Below are 18,786 nucleotides of genomic sequence, written 5' to 3'. Positions count from 1 at the left end.
AAAAATATCTCCGTCGTCATAGCACACAACCCACGGCTAGCCCTCTAGCACATCACGCCACTCGCGCCCCTCCACTTCCTCTTTGTTCCTCCCCACCCGCTGTCCCGACATTCTCGGATCGGTGCGCACCAACCAACAGGTGTCTGCCCCAAAGGCTTCCCAGTACGAACACATTCCGCCCTCTCGTCACTCCCAGCGCCGGCGCCCAATCGGGCCGCGGCTCCCCGCCGGCGAGGTGTGATCCGAAGCAGGCAAAGACGACGTTCGCCGCGGGACGACGAGCTGCCAAAAAGCGCCAAATAGACGAGCGCCGGCGTCCGCTGTTCCGAGCCGGAGCTGCCGAAGAGCCGCGTCCGTCTGGGTGGAGGCGCACGGGGGTGAGCTGTGGAGCTTCGTGGGGTCTCTGGTCTTTCCACAGGAAGAGGAGAGGACCAAATAACATGACGAACCTTCACCTAAAAATCAACCAACTCGTCATCGTATGCCTTTGTCTTTGTTTTACCGGTAAGGACGTGATTGTTTTCTAAAATGTTCCCTTAGCGTCTTTTCGAATGGATTTGGAAGGGTTCTCGTTCATCCCAAAGGTGTTTGATGGTCCGCACGCGATGGACCTTGCCCAAACTATTCCCTTAATGTCGGAAGCAGAGAGTAGCTCGTCCGCCTCTCGACTCACTCGACGTGGAAGAAGCGCACGCTGTCTGTCTGAAGGGAACGCGACGGCGACATTTGAGCCCAAAAGAAAGCGCACGCCCCTCTGATGCCTCCAGCCATTCCAAGAACCGCTCGGCCATTTCCGTTTATTACGCATCTCCGTGAAATGACATTGGATTATTACGTGCGCATGTTAAAAGTTGATTCCACCTTCAATTGTAAGGCAAAAAGAAAATGATGTTTTTGGAACTCAAAACAACTTGAGACCGTCGTCTCCGCTACATTTCATACAACAAATGACCGGTAACAAATCCTGGTTTGCTAATCAGAATCTATTTGGAGCCCAGATGGTGCCGGCCGGTATCCCAGACATCCCTTTGATCCCGCTCCCCCGCTGCATATCAATTACATTAGCTCAGTCACGTCTGCGACCCGTCGCCCGGCCGACCGCTCGCTCGCTCGCTGCGCACGTCCTTCTTTGTCCGCCCCTCGTCTCGTCGGAACACCTATTTGGAAAGATGCATATTTGGGCGTCCCTGTCAGCAAACCGAGGGCAAATAATTAACTGGCAGTTTGCTGGCCTCTCCGGTCGCCCGGTTTCTCTCTTCGCTTCTTCCTTTACAATGGTGCCACGTTTTTGCGGCTCATTAAAAAATGCGGAGCCTCGTACCCGATACGGGGTCGCAGTTTTTCCCTCGGAGTTTGCCGGTATGCCGCACACGTGCGGCGCTCGTCGTTTGGCGTGCGGCAAGAAGTCACCGAGGGTCCGCACCCCTCGGCATCGCTAATTAGTATCGGCGTCAGCGATTTATTGTGTGCGTTGGCCCAGGCGCCTCAGAAACGGAGCGGAAGCTTCATCAGAAGATATTTAAGAACTACAACTTGAAGGTGCGACCCGCTCGGTACTGGGAGGAGAAAGTGACGGTGAGGGTCGGAATGACTCTGTCCCAACTCGTCAGCTTGGTAAGCGCACACGCGCCTCGCAGAATAATGCACACGCAGCCATCGATGACGAATGGATGACCTCGGATGCGTGCGTCTCCCCGACTACAGAATGAGAAGACTGGCGAGATGACGACCAACGTGTTCCTGAATCTGGTACGAGGGTACAAACACGCACTATCGCTCCGGCCGCTCACTTTTCTCTCAAGTTCATGCGCTACCGATGATTTCCCGCTTGAGTTTTACCTTCATTCTTACTGTCTTTTTTGCGTGGCAATAATGAGAATGTTAAATCGGGGGCCTTGAATTGAAAGCGGTCGGAATGAAGAATCGGCATTTCAATAATAACGGGCAGTGGTAAACGTGCACTCGACGGGAGGCGAAGGTATGCTGTTGCCATGTTGACGAGAGAGAAGCCATTGCGCGCAGCCCCGATCCTGACTTTGAAGCCGTACCACGGAGGTGAACGTTTGGCATGTCGGCAGGAGTGGAACGACTACCGCTTGTCGTGGGACCCGAAGGATTACGACCACATAAATGTTTCGAGGATTCCCGCAAACAAGGTGTGGCGCCCCGATGTCTACCTCATAAACAAGTGAGTGCCTGCTCAATTTATTTCCAAAAACTTCACACGTGTTGAAAAATGTGTCGTTTTTCTCTTCTCCTCAGCAACGACGGTCAATTTGACGTAGCTTTATACGTCAACGTCTTGGTGTACAACGACGGCACCGTCAACTGGCTTCCACCGGCCATCTACCGCAGTTCCTGCTCTATCGAGGTGGAGTCCGGTTATTTACGTCCCCGCGTGTCCGTCTCACTGCTATTTTCGCTCACCAAAATCTTCCACAGGTTGCGTACTTCCCCTTCGACTGGCAAAACTGCAGCATGGTTTTCCGCTCCTACACCTACGACGCCTCGGAAGTGGAGTTGCAGTATTATCTGGACGACGACGGAACGGAGATCCGCGAGATCGTCATTGATGAGAACGCGTTCACGGGTGGGTGACGGACTTCGCCTGCATATCCTGAGCAATTTGTTGGTTTGTTTTTTAACTCTCTTTCCACTTCCTGTCGCACAACAGAGAACGGAGAGTGGAACATATGCCACAAACCCTCAAGAAAGAACGTCAAGGACGATCTGTACGAGGACATCACCTTCTACCTGATCATCGAGAGGAAGCCTCTTTTCTATATCATCAACATCATTGTTCCCTGCATCCTCACCAGCGTCTTGGCTATTTTCGTCTTCTACCTTCCCCCCGGAGCAGGTGTGAAGCTGATGTTGTCTTATCCTTGGCCACAAAGAACCATGTGTCCAAATGTCTTGGTTCCTAGGAGAGAAGATGACCCTCTCCATTTCGGTTCTCATCGCCTTGACTGTCTTCATGCTGCTGCTGGCGGACAAGGTCCCCGAGACATCGCTGGCCATCCCCATCATCGTCAACTACGTGATGTTCACCATGATCCTGGTGACCTTCTCCGTCATCCTGAGCGTGGTCGTCCTCAATTTGCACCACCGCACGCCCAGCACGCACATCATGCCCAACTGGGTTCGCAGCGTGAGTCAGACGCATCTTCGTGTTTTTGGCTTAACCCTATTCGGGCTCGGCCACAGTGAGTCATCCGTCCTCTTACATCCCTTCTTGTCATCTGCATCCTCTGCCGCCCCTAAAAACAACATCCGGATTTCACGTCTTTGGTCTTCCACTTTTATCATCCTCTCTATCCTCCGCATATGTCCGCTCGAGTGAAGTGTAAACAAAAGACAAAAATGAGCAATGAAGACACTGTAACGCCCTCGCGTGTGGCTCAGGCGAGCTCCCTCATTTGTGCGGGTGTCTGCTTAGGACAAAATGAACTGAACGCGATACATTTCCATGAAATTGTCCTGCGATCCGAGAATATTTCCAAACGTCCCCAGCTTAACTACCAGAAACTCGCCAGCATTGTACTTTGCACCCCCTCTACAACACGCACTCTGTTTTTCTGACTTTGGCCTTGTAGTTCTTCATTCATTTCCTGCCCAAGTACATTGGCATGACCCGGCCTGAGCCGGAGGAGTGTCTTTTGAAGGAGGACTCTTGTGACCAAACACCCGCGCCAAGCTTCAATGGACGGCAGCCTGGAGGAGAGTACGTCTTTCGCAAGATCAACCCCGATCTCGTCATACCTTGGAGAGGCAGGTAAAGTCCTACAAGTGTTGCCACTCGCCGTCTCACTCAGCACATACAACAGCCTCTACAAGTCGAGCTAAGACCGAAGGCCCGCCCACAGCCGCCGAGTCCTAAACCGCAATTTTGCCCGGGCATCAGGGTCTCATCCTGTTGAGAACGTGCGAAGATTTGTGTGGCGACGACGTGCGTCACATTCGAGTTTATTCCGTCAACCTCTTTATCTCGTAGGGGCTTTTAAATCGGGGCGACCATTCGAGGAGATCGCTGTGTTATTATTTATCTGGAGTAAGAATGGCATGCTGCGGGATTCGCATGGCGCGCAAAGCCAGCAGAATATACTCGCACACACGCATATTTGCCAGAGGCGGAAAAGGTGCTCACACTCTGTACTGAAGTAGAAATACAGATACTACACAGACTCAAGTCTGTTTTACTCACTGTACTTTACTAGTTCAATACACAAATAAGGTCCAGATATGTAAAAAACGTCGACTTAAGTACAGTCACAGTGCGTGGCTGGAGTGGAACCCGCGCTTGCTCATTCTGTGGTCTCGCGGCGCATGTGTTGCCGCACTACTCGCACAACTTCTGAGTGTGCCCTTGTATGCGGACGTCAGAGGTTGAGAGCGCGACCGTGTCTTTTAGGCGCTCGCTGGCTGCTGCTGTCGCTCAGATGAGTGACGCGCACGCAGTCGTCTCCTCCGCTGGATACAGAGGGCAACGATAGCAAAACAAAAGAGTTGCCACTTTTGCTCGGCGGGAACGTTTTTGCCTCGGGTGGGGAACATTGATTGGAATGTTGCCGGGTTAGACTGCAGGTGAAATTCTCTGCAAATCAGCTTGCTTTTCAGGTTTCCCGTGTCTGCCTCGTCCTTTTAGGTGCGAGAGTCTGGTGCAGCTTCAAAGGCTTCCGGGGACGGATGGATTCTGTCTGATTCTTCCGCCCAACCTGAAGTCGGCCATCGCCGCCGTCACGTACATTGCCGAGCAGCTGAAGAAGCAAGACACCGATGATTCGGTGCGAAACATGGCTCCCCGCATCCCAGGGGTTCTAATATTTGTTCCGTGAAATTGGAGTCATTTATTCCCTCCAGTCTATTTTTTCTTTTGGTTGCGCTGCTTCTAGTACGCGTTGGTGGATGTTAGACTTTTTTGTCCGATCGGATTTCAGCCTCTGTGTGTTGCCATGCCAATCTAATCTGCGCAGGGCCTTCAGAAGGCGGAACGTCAACGATATTAGCACTGGGAGCGTTTCTTCAACCAATCAGATTTCAAATTCCTCCTCACAGGGCCAAAAAGCTGGCCTTTGATGATGTCAGCATTTTTCCATCCTCTGATTGGTTGGTCTGAGCAAAGCTTGTTACAGACAAGTCCACTTTACATTTAATAATCAGCATCTCTGGTGAGATGATGTATTTCTTTGAAATGCTTTTGTCATGCTACGAGATACATCTTGCTTGTGAACTATTGATGAAACGTGGCACCGTTTCATGCTGTTATAGCGTGTTACAGACAATATCGGACATATTGTTATATTGTGTGCGCAGATGACAGAGGACTGGCAGTTCATCGCCCTGGTGGTGGACCGTCTCTTCCTGTGGCTTTTTGTCATCATCACCACTTTGGGCACTTTGGCGATGTTCTTGGACGCCAGTTTCAACTACACGCCTGACGACCCCTTCCCATAACAGGGCGTCAAATCGCCCCCGTCGCGTCCGTACAACCACAGTCTCCGGGCTCGTCGTACAGTTGTTTCATTTTAACTTCCGAAGCAGCTCGAGATACTATCGGACTTTCTGATGATCGGGGAAAAGTCCCATTAGTTCTAACACATTAAGATATTTCCTTTTGTCATCATCACTGAATTTAGCAAACTACGCTATTTGTGTTTTTAAAAAAAAAAAAGGAACATAAATTCACGCTAAGCTATAGCTAAGCTAGCGTTAGCGCTGCAGACAAGATGACGTTAGCCACGGCTGCCAACTTATTTGTAATGGAATGTTACTTTAAGATGAAATGTTCTCAGTTGTAAGTTTTATTTTTGGAATTTACAATCAATTAAAAAAAAAAATCTATCAAAATGTTGAGCTGTTAAGCAGAAATGTTGCTAATTCTGCACTGCTTCTGAATCCTGTCCGCTTCCTGACGTCCCTTCCCTCTGCTTCTGTTTTTAGCAATTATGACAAAATGATCAAGTTAGTTGCACAACAACACACCCCAGGAACGTAATTGGCTTACGGAGCGGTTGCGATGTCACCGACCTATTTTCATGCTTGTCGGAGTGCAGCGAGAGGTCGGCGGCAGGCTGCGCAGTGCGCACAATTGTAGCAAATGCGTTATTCGCGCCACGTCTCGAGCCAAAAGAAGGGCCCCTTGTTATCGCCGGACGAGGAGAACGAGCCCACAGGACAGTACTACAGTCCACTGGTCCCTGTCCTGCTGCTACTCCACTCAACGTGGGCCCGGTTGCATAAGACGCTTTCAGGAGCTAAACAACGGGCATGAAGAAAAGGGCACCGTCCCCCTCGTTTATGCACATTGGAGCTTTTCAGGGAAAAGCCGTGCGTGGGCACTTTATCGCTAATGCCTCGCTAACTTCCAGAGACACTTGTGGGACTTCAATCGTTGGCTTCGCCTTCCTTCTCGTGCACTTCAGACCAGGAGGAGGCCACAGAAATGTGGGGGGGGGGGGGGGGGGGGGGGGAGCCCCGCGCGTGAGAGAATGCGCAAAGTGCTCGTCTGTGGGCTGATTTAGCTTTTTTTCTATTGGCCATTGAGCAACGGCTGAACCAGCAGGTCAAATGTGTCTTTACTGCTCGAATAAAGAAAGGAAACGTGAAGTGCGAGAAGAAGTCAGGGAGGGGGCGGCTTTATAGGACAATGCACCGTTTTTGTGTTCTTTTCCAAGGCAAGACCATCAAATAAATCAGGTTACCAATGGCGACAACATCGGTAGGCCCCGGACTGTCCGCAATGCCTCCTCCTCTTCGTCCTCTGTTACGTGGAAAAGAGACATCAAATAGGGGAGGTCCAGGGCAACAATAAGGCATTTCTTTTTCAGAGGAAAAGTAGAAAGCGAGACAAAAGGTCAGCACAAGTCACAATATCTTCGCAAGGCACTGATCCCCGACCAGTTTGCCGTGTGAGACATCATGCCAAATGTATCTCACGTCTCCGTGAAAGCAAACTAAATACAGAGAGAAGAGGTCTTGTGGACAACCCTGGCAAAATTTGAAAGATTCCCCAAAAGAAAAAAGGGTATAAAGTACATCAAATACATTTACAAACAGGATAATAGCTACTTCGTCCGACATCTTACGCTATTTTCCGTACCGCTTATAATCAAATAAAACACTGTATATCCACTTCAAGCCTCCAGTAGCTGGAATACGTCCCACCGGGTCATGGCGGGGCTTTTCCACGCGGCGACAATGAGGCCCTCTCAAGCAGCCACATCAGCGCAAAGGCCCTGTCCACATGCTGGCTGTCAAGTCAGACTTGCCCCCCCAAAAAAATCCAAAAAAATCAATCAATCAATCCGCCTGCTCGCTCGTCCGGCTTCGTCTTTGTGACGCAAGCGGACTACCAAAAGGGAAGATGCATTTTTGGGGTGTATAATGTATCTAGAAATTCCCAAATTGCCTTTAAATGGTCTTTCAATGGTTCAAATATCTATTTACGAGAAATGATATGTCTCTGTTCAGCTATCTATGCCAGCTACATATAATAACTCAATCCTCATCCATTCGATGGCAGAAGGTACAAGTAAGCTGCGTTGCCATTCGTCCGACATCGTGATCAACGAAGCAGGCCAACATTTCACACTGATGAAGTCAACTGAGATCATCATTATTTCGGTGGGTATGCAGATCCATTTTTGTTTCAAAAATATGTTGCCTTGGCTCACACGAAAGGCTGAAATGGGCTTTGAACATCCTTTCTCCTCGAGTTTTCCAGCCCCTCATTAGAATATCGCTGTCAGAGATATGCTGTAAATCTGCCGCGAGCTGTTTATCGTCCGCGCGGGGGGCCGGGGGATAGGGGACCCTCGATCTGGGTCACTCCACATTTTACACACTCACAGGAGCGGGGGGGGCAAACTATGCAAAAAACAAAAAAAGAAAAACCTCTGAAACGCCTCACGAGCATGAGAATGTCTGCGCGGGCGGAAAGGAAGCCGTGGAGGCAACCTGTTGCTTTGCCTGGAAGTGGAGGGAACATTTCCCGGCAGCCGCTCCACGCATGGCAACAACACACACCCACATCTTGCACGCCCATCCCCAAGAAGACCCCGCCGAGCACACACACATACTCACACGCGAGTGCTTTTTGCGTTGCGCTTGCACCCAATTGCAGGACTTTGAGTACATTCCGGAGAAGAGGCCTCGTTTCTTTTTGGGAAGGACAAATGGCCAATTCCGGGATTCAACTTTTGGGATTCTTCATGTCGCTGACTGGCATCGTGGGCCTGATCATCGGGACCATTCTGCCCCAGTGGAAGATGTCCGCCTACATCGGGGACAACATCATCACGGCCGTGGCCATGTACCAGGGATTGTGGATGTCGTGCGCCTTCCAGAGTACGGGACAGCTCCAGTGCAAGATCTACGATTCCATCCTGCAGCTTGACAGTAAGCGCTAAGTTGTTGCACTTACCAGTTTTGTTTTCTGTTACTTGTTCTGATAGAGAATACCTGAAACAAATACTTGAAGACCAAGTAACCGGTGCAGTTTATCTTTGCAAATTGGACACGCGGCATCTGAAAGGTCTGGCCGAGAGGGGCTCTCAAAGCTGGATTTTTAGAACTCTGGACATGCTGCCGATCTGATCAATACACATATTACGGACCGACACAGAGAAATGAATTTGCTCTGGAGAAAAGCACGCAGGTGCCTTCCGCACTTCTTCTTGAGCAGACGAATCAAACCAGCTTTTGCCATTAACTATGAGGTAGTAGTAGTTGTAAAATAAGTATGAAATCAACTATATATTTATGATCGCGTGTGGTCATCAAAACACATCTAAAACTAACTATGAGCGTAATAACACAAATATAGTTCAACGAATAGCTCTCTGACAGAAACCTTCGACGGAAGCTGGTACAGGCACACGAAGCGCTTCCCCACTTCCAGAAGGTTCTACAGGGCCTTCTCGAACAATAGCGGACTGGCGCAGACTGGTTCGAGGTGGACGGAGACAAAGGAAGGGTCGCCGTGTGCTGTTTGAAAGGAGGCGGAGGGGGGAGCGGACAGCGGGACTTCCAAATGTGGCGCCGCGCCATTGTAACCCGGGGTTTCTCTTCCAGGAAGGGTTGACGAGGCGGCGACCTGACTGGCGTTCGACCTCGCTGAGCATGCGCATAATACAGAAAAGCAGCTTTTGTGCAGTGGCAATTCTCGAAGTCGATTCGCTGAGCGCCTCCTCATCCTAACGCAATTGGATCCTCTCCAGGTTCCCTTCAGGCCACCCGGGCGCTGATGATCGTGGGCATCATCGTGTCCGTGGCGGGCCTGGGCGTGGCCTGCGTGGGCATGAAGTGCACCACCTGCGGAGGGAGCGACAAGCTCCGCAAGGCCCGCGTGGCCATGACGGGCGGCATCATCCTGTTAGTGGGAGGTGAGTTTGACGGCTCTATTCACAGTGCACAGGCGGCAAAAGTGCTTTGACTCTGCGTAGGTAGAAAAAAAAACAAAAAGAAAGACTCCATGCCAACACACGGGCAAACTGCTACTAAAAGCTCCGTCGGTTGCCTCCTTTTAGGGCTGTGTGCCATCGTGGCTTGCTCCTGGTTCGCTCACAACGTCATCCGGGCCTTCTACAACCCCTACACTCCTGTCAACACCAAGTAAGCTTTGGTTTTGGTTGCTTGTTTTGAAACGTTTCCAAAAAAAGCTTTTTTTTCATACCATACCGCTTGATGGCGCAGGTTTGAGTTCGGCGCCGCCATCTTCATCGCGTGGGGCGGTTCCCTCCTGGTCGTCCTGGGCGGGGCCACGTTGGCCGCCTCTTGTCCGCGAAAGAAGCACGTGTCCAAGTACCCGTCGGTGGCGAGTTCCCGCTCCGGGCCTGCGAGCAGCAATAAGGAATACGTCTGAATGTCTGTCACTTGTTGTCCTTCTACAAAGATATCCCAGTGAACCACAAAAAGTGGGGCTTTCTGTTGTTTGTGCATTGAATGACTGCTCGAGTTGGACGCAGCATTGTGCTATTCGCAATGACTGTACATTGGAAGAAACAGGTGGGCCTACAGGCAGCTTCAACGTCGGCTACGGTTTCGGAAGACTCGCGCATGCTTGCTTCGTAGTCACGCAGATGCCTTTGATCAACACTATTTATTGGGCCAATTGTAGGATGACTTTTAGATTCCGGACTTGTAGATTGAGCTCTGATTTCGTGGAACGATTTTCTGTTGTTGTTTTTTTTTTGAATACGAGGCGTACTCTGTAGCTGATAATATGCAGAAATAAAGGCATTGTCACATTTTTTGCGATGCGGCGGTCTGCTTTCCAAAACAGGAGGGAAGCAGCAAAACCACAAGCCGCTGCTCAGGATGAAACAAAAAGGAAGGCAAAATTCACACTCGTGCTTTAAAAAGACACCCTCCACACGACCGGTCTCTCCGTGTATCACGTGATGCCGTGTTCAAAATTTGGTTTCCGTTTTTTTCACACCATCACACCGTTTATTTCTCCGGATGCACATTGAAAGGTTGACCGCTTTCATGCGAACGGCCGACACAATCCACGTCAAATCAAAATCGTGATTTAAAAACAAACCAAAATACATGAAATGTTACAATTTGCCAGTCCCTCAAAAATGGAACAGAAAAAAAAAACAAAGTCACATTATACCAGCACAATAAAAATCATTCAAATCAGTTAGCAGTCAAGATGCGATTGTCGTAGCAAATCACAAGCTTGTTTTCACGAGCTCGTTGTGGAAATTGGAAGCTGCAGGCGTGTCCAAGGAGTCCAGTTTTTTTAACTTGAACGCGGCAAGGGACTCCAGACATTCCCGACTGTACGGGTTCATCCCGCCACTTCCCCCTTAGCGTGCAGGCAACAGCGGTGCGGTGTGGACGTACGACGACGGAGCCCTTTAAAACCACGTTTTGGGATACGCTCTCACAGACTCCGTGCGTTTCTAGAACTGTGCAACGTGCGTGAAGTGCAAGCAACTTCATCCAAGACAAACGAGCAACTGGAAATGAAGAGCGGGGGCGGGGGGCACATTTTTGCTTCACATTTTACAAACAAGATGTCATAAATAACAAGCTTTCATCCACTGGATTATACGCTAAGCACACGAGCGGTATCGGCAGTACGGAGGGCAGAGGATGGAAAGCCATCACGAGAGGGGGGGGGGGCGACCCTCGGAAAGAAAGGGGCGAGCGAGGGGCTCCTCTTCGCAAAAGCGTCACTTCGACCCTACACGAACGAGGTCGCCGCGGACCTCCCACGACACGCAGACCCGTCTCAAGTCTGAGATGAGGCGAAATGAACATCTTGTATTTTACAGAGAGGGCGTAGGCTCCAGCCGGCGCCCTCCGCGGGCCTGGTGGCGCCGTCGCTCGGATTCAAGCGGAGGCCGGCTGGGGACGCCGGGGAGAGCTCCCGGTTCAGGACAAGGGGAGAGACACGGGACACTGGCCGTTGTTGTTCATCATGTCGTCCAACACTTCGTCGTCCAAGTCCACTGAAACACAAAGGAGAGGGAAAGGTCGAGAGTCAAACCCAGAACCTCAGCGCTACGGGGCGGACGTGCCGACTGCTCGTCTGATTCAAGGACGGCGGTGCCGAAGGTTTGGGGCCGTAACCTTTTCGCTCCCGCCCGAACCCCTTTGCATGCCACTGCTTGACATACAAGTTTCATTCGTCTGGTGACCATGCTCGTAACACAAAACACTTGTATCTCAAATGCTCTTTCGCGATTTTCAAATGACTGGAAAGGCCATGAATACATGACCCCCCCAAAAAGTCTTTTCTTAAGACAAAATAGCGCTCTATAAATTGCAAGCAGGAACGACATCGTTCAATTGAACGTTTTTTGCTTCTCCTTCTGATGTGCATCCCTTGGCCACCTGGGGGCAGTATAACGTACAGCGCTACGGATGGAAAAATTCCTCGTTAAGCTGCAGTTATTCTCCGCAGAGGATAAAGAATATATGCCTATGAGCATTTCTATATGACCCGTCTGCATGTGTCGCGCCCACGTTTGCGCTTAAAGCGTCACGTCGCCATACTGACGCCAACCCTTAGCCGGTCGAAGGCGCTTCCCGTCAAGTGTTAGCACGAGGCTGACGGATCGATGCGGTTGTGGAAATGTTTTTTGGGTTTGACAGCGAACGTCAAGCGGGAGCGGCACCAAGCAGCCGGAAGCCTTGCGACACCTCCCCAAAATGTCCTCCAAAGCGTCTCGTCTCAAAGCGCTTCTCGAGGCCCCCACCTTTCTTGGAGCGCCCGATCTGGCCCAGCTTGGGGGCCCTCTGGCCGAGCCTCTGGGGGTTGTGGCCGCTGGGGCCGCCGCCTTGGCCGTGCCGGGCCTCAGGTCCGGGCCGCCCGGGGGGCCCCGCGGGCGGGATGAGCTCGGGGACGCCGGAAGCGCCGTACATATTTTGGCCGCTAGATGTCCCCACAGCCGAGGAAGACGTGCTTCGCCGCTGTTGCGCCTCACTTCCGGAATGGCTCGCACGATTCAATGTACGGATCCGAGATGCTTCTCGGCGCAGTGAAGAATCCTTTTGGGCTGGAAGGAAAAAGACGACAACAAAAACGCTTCAATAAAGGTAGCGAATATGATCCAGCCTATTGAATGAACTCAACGAGTTATAAAACCGCAGTTTATCAGACCGAAATTCGCCTGTTGACTTCGTCAAAGCTTGCTTCAAATCAGCATCCGCACATTTGTCGGCGAATATTAGCCGACTCCTCCTCAGCTGGGAGAAAACGCTGAAAAGAAACGAGCCTCGCCGTTGCCGTTGCCGACTGGAGCGGATCTGTCGCTCGACGCCCCGCCGAAGGCGAGTGGCTTCATTTCACGGAACCTCCCATCGTGCTTTTTCGGTCCACTTGCTCCAAAACGTGCCGCGGACGCCTGCTGTCATCGTCCAAACTCGAACGGGAGGAGGAGCTGCGGAATTGCGCGCGTCACGTGACGCGCCTTCGTCAGCCAGCAATCGTCACATGACCACGATCCGTGAGGACCCGCTCGCTGTCTTTGCACATACGCTATACAGGTGCCACGCAGTGGGAGGGTCCAAACTTCGAATCGAATAAGAAGAAGAATAGCAAAAGGAGCCAACTTCACTTCGAGGTCACTTTGGCAATAAATGTTTGACAGGTGATACATTAACACTTCTGTTTGGCGGTGTTCCATCCAGCATCGACGTGAGCAAAGGTCACGTCCGAAGATTTGGCCAGCAATTTGCTTTTTCTCAACGTTCGCAACTCCAAAGTAAAAATGGACAAAGAGCAAGAAAGCCGAGAGTGGATTTGTTTGGGTCAGCAGAGTCACACGGGAACGCTTGCGTTTCCACCAAAACGTGTTGACACCCAAAACACGGCGCCTGCGCGACACAAAGAGTCGACGTGGTCAAAAGCAAAACGAGCGCAGAACGACTTCAAGTCATGAGCGGCTGCGTTTTTCCATTCAAAGTCTGCTTTTGTGTCTTCACCGAGAGGAGATCATTGACCGAAGGCTCTCGAGCTATTAAAGACTGACTCGAGTCGGCGGGGTCTTGTCCGGTCTACTGAGTTTCGGCCAAAGCCGGGATGTTACCGGAGGTGCGCAGTTGCTTTTATGTTAATGAGCAAAGACATCAGTTAGCGCGTGCGCAGAGCGGCCATCGGCTACCCCTGAGTGCGGCGCTGGGCTCCGACGGAACTCCCACAAAAAGTCTGCCATCTTATAAATATCGCATAAACAGGCTAACGCACTTTTACAATGGATATTTCAACATAAACAATAGCAAGACATGTAGACAGACAATACAACAAGGTGCGCAGGTATATATTCTTTATCCTCTGCGGTTGCCGAGTCAGTAGCAGCGGGCGTGAAAGTCTTCTCCGCTCGCATCGCACGACGGCATCGTACGGCCCCCTCGGGCGGCCGCGACGCATCGATCGTGACATTGCGTTCGCTTCTGTCGTCACTCTTGAGATTGGAGATTTCGAGTCGTCCCGTGATCGGCGGCCAGCCGCAAAGGAGGCGCGCTTGCCACCGAGACGCGGGGGACTGCGAGTCGGCGGGCTCGGATGACGTCACGCGCGACGACCCCGCCGTACGCCCGTCCGTGTTCGCGCAGGCCGCTTTGCCAGAGGGTGCCGGACGGTCTCGGCCGCGTGCCCCCGGCCTCCCTGGCGGCGAGGGCCTCTGTCGGGGGAAGATACGGCATACGGGTGCGCGCCGTGAGAATGCCTTTGCGTTTGTCGCGTAGTCAATCAGACGGCGGTGAAACGCAGAAAGACCCTGTAAAGTCTTAATATAGAAATATGGGATACACGTTTGCGATAATTGCTGAAAACGTGCACAGACTAGACAACTACTGTACGTAGATTTAGGGTTAGTTTGGAACCATTGCACTTTTTCAACTTTTAGTGAACGTGGCTTAAATTATGCCGCGCGAGTCACCCCTTCCCTTCAATTTAAGAACTGGAGTGCCTTCGTTTGTCGCAATTGCGACCGAAAATGCCTCTTCCCTTCGCCAGCCGTGAGTGCGCGCACGTCATGCAGAGAGAGATGGAAGAGCGATGTTTTTTCTCGACTCCAACTGGACAGCCAGCGAGCCGGCGCGGCGGCTTTAGAACGCCTCGTTGTCACGGCGTGGGAAAGTCCTGCGCTATATTCCGGCCACGGCAGGCTTTAAAAAGATGGATTTTCTGTACTTGGAATTTTGTAATCATTCCAAAATGACACTCTCGCGATTCCTGCCGAACAACGATGCGGGCGGGGGCGGCCGCACTGCAGATTTGGAACGGCGGAGCGGGACGGCGAGCGAGAGCTCAGACTTTGCGACATTGAGATGATTCGGAACGCGGGACAGGCTGGCATTTCGAAGGCCGGCCGGCACCGTGGCACGCCAAAAGGTCTAGCCTCCCGCCCGTGCTCTCTTGCGGGGGGGAGCGTGCGGGGCGACTGCCCGTACGGGTGCCGCCGCCACCCGCCGCCCGGGCTGCAGATCTCCAGAGAGCTGAACAGAAGAGCCGCCGCATCTCACGCCGTCGTCGTCTTCGGCCTCCTCCTTTTCCTCAAAGAAATACACAGCATTGACTCCCCTGCAGGGGGCGCGGGTGGTCTGAACCGCAGGGACTCGCAGGGACATGCTCCGCTGCCCGTTTAATGAGCCGCGGCACACGCGGCTCATTACGCGAATATCCCGAAATGAGGACGATCTCAGCGTACTCGCGAATACGACTCAGTAGGCAATCTGCCCATGTTTCATTTAGTTGAACAGAAAACTACACCTTCTGCCATCTAGTGGAAGAGAATTGAACCGTTCTGCCTGTCACTCCAACACATCCATCGATAGATGCGTTAGATGTAGGAAATGGATAATAATTTCAAGTCATGATCTTTGACACGCGGCGGTTGCGAATCGCCGCTCGCGAGGACACACGTTCCACGAAATGATTTGTCACCGAAATGACGTCGCCGTGAAATCATGTCCGCCGTTCGGTTGGTTGTCTCACAGTTTGCGTTTCTTTGCAAATACAAAAAGAAACACCTCCCTCTCGAAAGGCTCCACGGAATGGAATTCGTGAATTCCTGCTCACATTGCCAACTCACACATGTATCCAGTAGTTACTGTTTTGTCAAATCCGATTTTGAATTGCTGTGGGAAAAAAGATCTTTTGAAATGTATCGTTTTACCCCAAATAAATCCAAGAATGAAGAAAACTGCCAATCCCATTGTATTTCCTTTGTAATTATAGTTATTTACGTACTTGCAAAAATAGGGGTAGAAAGTCACGCTCGATTAAGTCATCACCTCGTCAGCACAAATCGAATCTGATCCTGAAAGCGTTGTCGTTGGTTGTTGCGTGTGGCATGATTTCAAATCAAAACAATGAGGCCAATTTCAACTCGACATTTTACAATGCGTGAGGCTCGTGTATACGTGCACCTTTCGACACGTCCGTGTTTTGCATCTGGGCCATCTAATCGTGAGAATCGGTCTGCTTCACACCGTCGAATTTCGCGGTCGCACGCGAGAGGGCCGGCCCGAGCAGTTCGCGCGTCTATAAAATAAGAAGCGTGTGGGGGCCAGCGCCTCAGTCGCCGCCCGTGTCTTCTGGCCGGACCTCGTACCCCCCCACTTTGCGTCTCGTAGCCAAGGGTGGGTTTGTGCGCATACGGGTGAAGTCTTCAGTTGCATTCACTGCGATTGCTGTGCAGCTGAATTGTCGCTTTCGTGTTTGTACAAGTGTCTGTCCTCCGTTGCAGAGAGCGCAGCTATGTCTCAACAAGTGAACCGACCCAAGCCCTTCACCATGACCACCATGACCAGCCTGAACAACCGGTGGAGCTCGGACATCTGCGACTGCTTCCACGACCTGCCTCAGTGTTAGTCCGCTTTCTCCTCCTCGCGCGTGGCCAGCGCTTCGACGTACAAAACAGCAATGCCGTGTTTGCGAATAAATGAGGAATGCTTCAGATTGGAGATAAGGCATAGAGGGGAGGGTTAAGGCACGATGAGCTCGGAGCTCGGCTGCCCCAGGTGCTTTTGAAGATAAACGTCACGCTGATATTTCTGATGAATATTTCTCGTCAGGCTGTTTCGCCTTCTGGTGCCTTCCGTGCTTCACGTGTAAAACATCGCACGACGCCGGCGAGTGCCTTTGTTTGCCGTTGCTGGACGCCTTTGGGGTCATCCCGCCCGTGACTACCGCTCTCAGGGTGTCCGTACGCCAGCGCTATGGCATACAGGTAACAGGTCGCAACCATAACAGAAGAAAAAGGAAACAGTTGGACAGTTTCTACTGATATACACGACTCAAAAACTTCGGGATGTACAGAGGTTTAAGAAGTTGCAATGCCAGGCTTTTGTGATAAGATAAATCATTTCCACCATGAATGTGATTTACAACCTGTACAACTCAATTATTTGCTATTCCGAACTGTTCATAATTCATTCCCCCGTGTGTAAGGGCCCCAGTTCAAACTGAACATGAACAGTGTCGAGTTTATACCTTTGAGCATTACAGGCAAAAATGCCAACCTCGGTTTCATCGGACCCTCACACATTTGGGAGATTTTGTTCAAGTCCGATGAAATCAAGGAACTTTTTGACCATAATTCCAAAAGGTATGTTTGGGGCAAACCCAACAATGCTCATCACAAAAAGAAAGTTTTTTTTTTCAGACGGAATTGAGGCCGGCGGCACGGTGGCCGACTCGTGAGAGCGTCAGCCTCACAGTTCTGAGGACCCGGGTTCAATCCCCGGCCCCGCCCGCGTGGAGTTTGCATGTCTTCCCCGTGCCTGCGTGGGTTTTCTCCGGGCACTCCGCTTTCCTCCCGCATCCCGAAAACATGCATGCTAGGTTGATTGACAACTCTAAATTGCCCGTAGGTGGGAATGTGAGTCCGAATGTATGTGCCCTGCGATTGGCTGGCGTCCAGTTCAGGGTGTAGCCCGCCTCCTGCCCGATGACAGCTGGGATAGGCTCCGGCACACCCGCGACCCTCGTGAGGAGAAGCGGCTCAGAAAATGGATGGATGGAATCGAGGCCTTAAACTAGATGGAGGGAACTACGAACAGTTCGAAACGGCAGTCAATGTGAGCAGAAAATCTTCAGACCTTTGCCTGGAAGCAAAAAAAATATACATCGGAAAAAGCCGAGTACAACCGCTGGAAATTATTTGGGGTTAATCAGAGGCACTTGAAATGGTTGCAGGTGTGTGCCGACTCCCTTTAAATCATGACTTTGAATGTGATTGGTTTATTCTCAACACCGACTCCTTCCAGTTATAAGAGAGTGTGCGCACTTTTGCAACCACATTATTTCAGTTGTTTATTTTGACATCCCCTCTTGAAAAGATGTTTTAAAAAAAAATCAAACAAGTTATAAGCCACGTTAATGGTGAGAACGGTTTTGAAATGATTTCTTTTGGTCTCATATTTTTAGATGACAAAAACCTGGCCTTCGACACAGGGGTGTGTGGACTTTTTCCACCCACTGTATTTTTGACCAATAAATGTGCTGGTTCACTTGGAATTGATATTGTGTGTATTGAATGAGTGCGTTTTGTCTTTTGTCCACACTAGGATACAGTTTGCCACGACTGTGTGTACGCTTGCTGCTGCGGACCTTGCACCTGGTGCCAAATAGCCCGAGAAATCCAAGCCAGAAAAAATCCCATTACGTTCGTCAACATGGCGTCCTGAAAAAATGCCCGACGTCCTTCACCCTTGCGTCATCTCTGAAGCGCAGAATACATTCTGGGACTTTGTGTCTTGTTTAGACTGCAATCTGATCTGGCCCGAGTTCGTCGCCACTTTTGGAATGTCACAGAGCGGCTGATTAAACATCAGGACATTCGTCACATCACGTAAGAAAGTCGCAGAGCTGTCCGATGTAACGCTGATGGGTGACGGTACAAAAAACAAGTTTTCCAAAAAGATTCCTTCCAAACCCCTCCTCCTGTATATTGCTACGGTGACGATTGAAAAAAAGCATGTTTTTGAAAGGTTCCAATGAATGGCATTATTTCTTTTCTTTTTTTCTTTGTTCTGATTGGAGTCTTGTTGAAGTAACCCCTGGAAGCATGAACCCCAAGTAAAACATTCGCGTCGACTGTTTGAATTCAAGTGTGAAGTCTTTTCATAGCATGTACGGAACTTTCCAAAGCTGTCTCCGAGGGTTTATACGAACACCGAGCGTCCTGTAAAATCCCTGCAAAATGACTGCACCATAAAACGCGACTCGGAAAACACAACAAAAGCAGCTGTCGGACGAGCACACTGGGAATCCAACGTGCCGCCATCATGAGGTGCGGGACAATTGCGGGAAGGAAGCCGTAG

General features: G+C 51.0%; 4 protein-coding genes across 8 annotated transcripts; 3 read left to right on the top strand and 1 right to left on the bottom strand.

Annotated features, from left to right (window-relative positions):
* Window positions 1-207: 207 nt before the first annotated feature.
* chrnb1l (cholinergic receptor, nicotinic, beta 1 (muscle) like) lies at window positions 208-5,740 on the top strand. Its single transcript, XM_061669321.1, has 11 exons — window positions 208-504; window positions 1,481-1,614; window positions 1,705-1,749; window positions 2,079-2,188; window positions 2,263-2,371; window positions 2,443-2,590; window positions 2,675-2,860; window positions 2,928-3,151; window positions 3,597-3,775; window positions 4,646-4,784; window positions 5,314-5,740. Exons 1-11 carry the CDS (start codon window positions 441-443, stop codon window positions 5,452-5,454), a joined length of 1,479 nt encoding a protein of 492 aa, XP_061525305.1. The 5' UTR covers window positions 208-440; the 3' UTR covers window positions 5,455-5,740.
* A 2,324-nt stretch (window positions 5,741-8,064) lies between these two features.
* On the top strand, window positions 8,065-10,161 carry cldn7a (claudin 7a). Its single transcript, XM_061669106.1, has 4 exons — window positions 8,065-8,397; window positions 9,219-9,383; window positions 9,528-9,612; window positions 9,694-10,161. The coding sequence occupies exons 1-4, from the start codon at window positions 8,175-8,177 to the stop codon at window positions 9,860-9,862; spliced, it is 642 nt and encodes a 213-aa protein (XP_061525090.1). The 5' UTR covers window positions 8,065-8,174; the 3' UTR covers window positions 9,863-10,161.
* A 254-nt stretch (window positions 10,162-10,415) lies between these two features.
* Window positions 10,416-12,993, bottom strand: si:dkey-112a7.4 (uncharacterized). The gene is made up of 3 exons (XM_061669022.1): window positions 12,617-12,993; window positions 12,213-12,512; window positions 10,416-11,462 (listed from the first exon to the last, which is right to left on the bottom strand). Exons 2-3 carry the CDS (start codon window positions 12,376-12,378, stop codon window positions 11,386-11,388), a joined length of 243 nt encoding a protein of 80 aa, XP_061525006.1. The 5' UTR covers window positions 12,379-12,512; window positions 12,617-12,993; the 3' UTR covers window positions 10,416-11,385.
* On the top strand, window positions 12,449-18,560 carry LOC133397750 (cornifelin homolog B-like). 5 transcript variants are annotated; one of them, XM_061669016.1, is made up of 4 exons: window positions 12,449-12,552; window positions 16,209-16,328; window positions 16,537-16,691; window positions 18,031-18,560. In XM_061669016.1, the coding sequence occupies exons 1-4, from the start codon at window positions 12,465-12,467 to the stop codon at window positions 18,148-18,150; spliced, it is 483 nt and encodes a 160-aa protein (XP_061525000.1). In that variant the 5' UTR covers window positions 12,449-12,464; the 3' UTR covers window positions 18,151-18,560. The 5 variants fall into 5 exon arrangements, with proteins under 5 accessions (XP_061525000.1, XP_061525004.1, XP_061525002.1 ...); XM_061669020.1 differs by having other exon boundaries at window positions 16,190-16,328; XM_061669018.1 differs by having other exon boundaries at window positions 12,449-13,106.
* The last annotated feature ends 226 nt before the right edge of the window (window positions 18,561-18,786 follow it).

Source organism: Phycodurus eques, chromosome 23 (genome assembly GCF_024500275.1).
Source record: "Phycodurus eques isolate BA_2022a chromosome 23, UOR_Pequ_1.1, whole genome shotgun sequence".
Classification (NCBI taxonomy): Eukaryota; Metazoa; Chordata; class Actinopteri; order Syngnathiformes; family Syngnathidae; genus Phycodurus; species Phycodurus eques.
Note: the sequence above shows the minus strand (reverse complement) of the source record. Positions and strands in the feature narration are given on the sequence as shown.

Coding starts and splice junctions, on each gene's coding strand:
- chrnb1l (XM_061669321.1), top strand. CDS start 441: ATGACGAACCTTCACCTAAAAATCAACCAACTCGTCATCGTATGCCTT. Junction 1,615..1,704: donor TGTCCCAACTCGTCAGCTTG/GTAAGCGCACAC, acceptor CCCCGACTACAG/AATGAGAAGACTGGCGAGAT. Junction 4,785..5,313: donor AGCAAGACACCGATGATTCG/GTGCGAAACATG, acceptor TTGTGTGCGCAG/ATGACAGAGGACTGGCAGTT.
- si:dkey-112a7.4 (XM_061669022.1), bottom strand. CDS start 12,378: ATGTACGGCGCTTCCGGCGTCCCCGAGCTCATCCCGCCCGCGGGGCCC. Junction 11,463..12,212: donor GATCGGGCGCTCCAAGAAAG/GTGGGGGCCTCG, acceptor TTTGTGTTTCAG/TGGACTTGGACGACGAAGTG.
- LOC133397750 (XM_061669016.1), top strand. CDS start 12,465: ATGTACGGATCCGAGATGCTTCTCGGCGCAGTGAAGAATCCTTTTGGG. Junction 16,329..16,536: donor CTTCCACGACCTGCCTCAGT/GTTAGTCCGCTT, acceptor ATTTCTCGTCAG/GCTGTTTCGCCTTCTGGTGC. Junction 16,692..18,030: donor GCCAGCGCTATGGCATACAG/GTAACAGGTCGC, acceptor TGTCCACACTAG/GATACAGTTTGCCACGACTG.
- cldn7a (XM_061669106.1), top strand. CDS start 8,175: ATGGCCAATTCCGGGATTCAACTTTTGGGATTCTTCATGTCGCTGACT. Junction 8,398..9,218: donor TTCCATCCTGCAGCTTGACA/GTAAGCGCTAAG, acceptor GATCCTCTCCAG/GTTCCCTTCAGGCCACCCGG. Junction 9,384..9,527: donor CATCATCCTGTTAGTGGGAG/GTGAGTTTGACG, acceptor GCCTCCTTTTAG/GGCTGTGTGCCATCGTGGCT.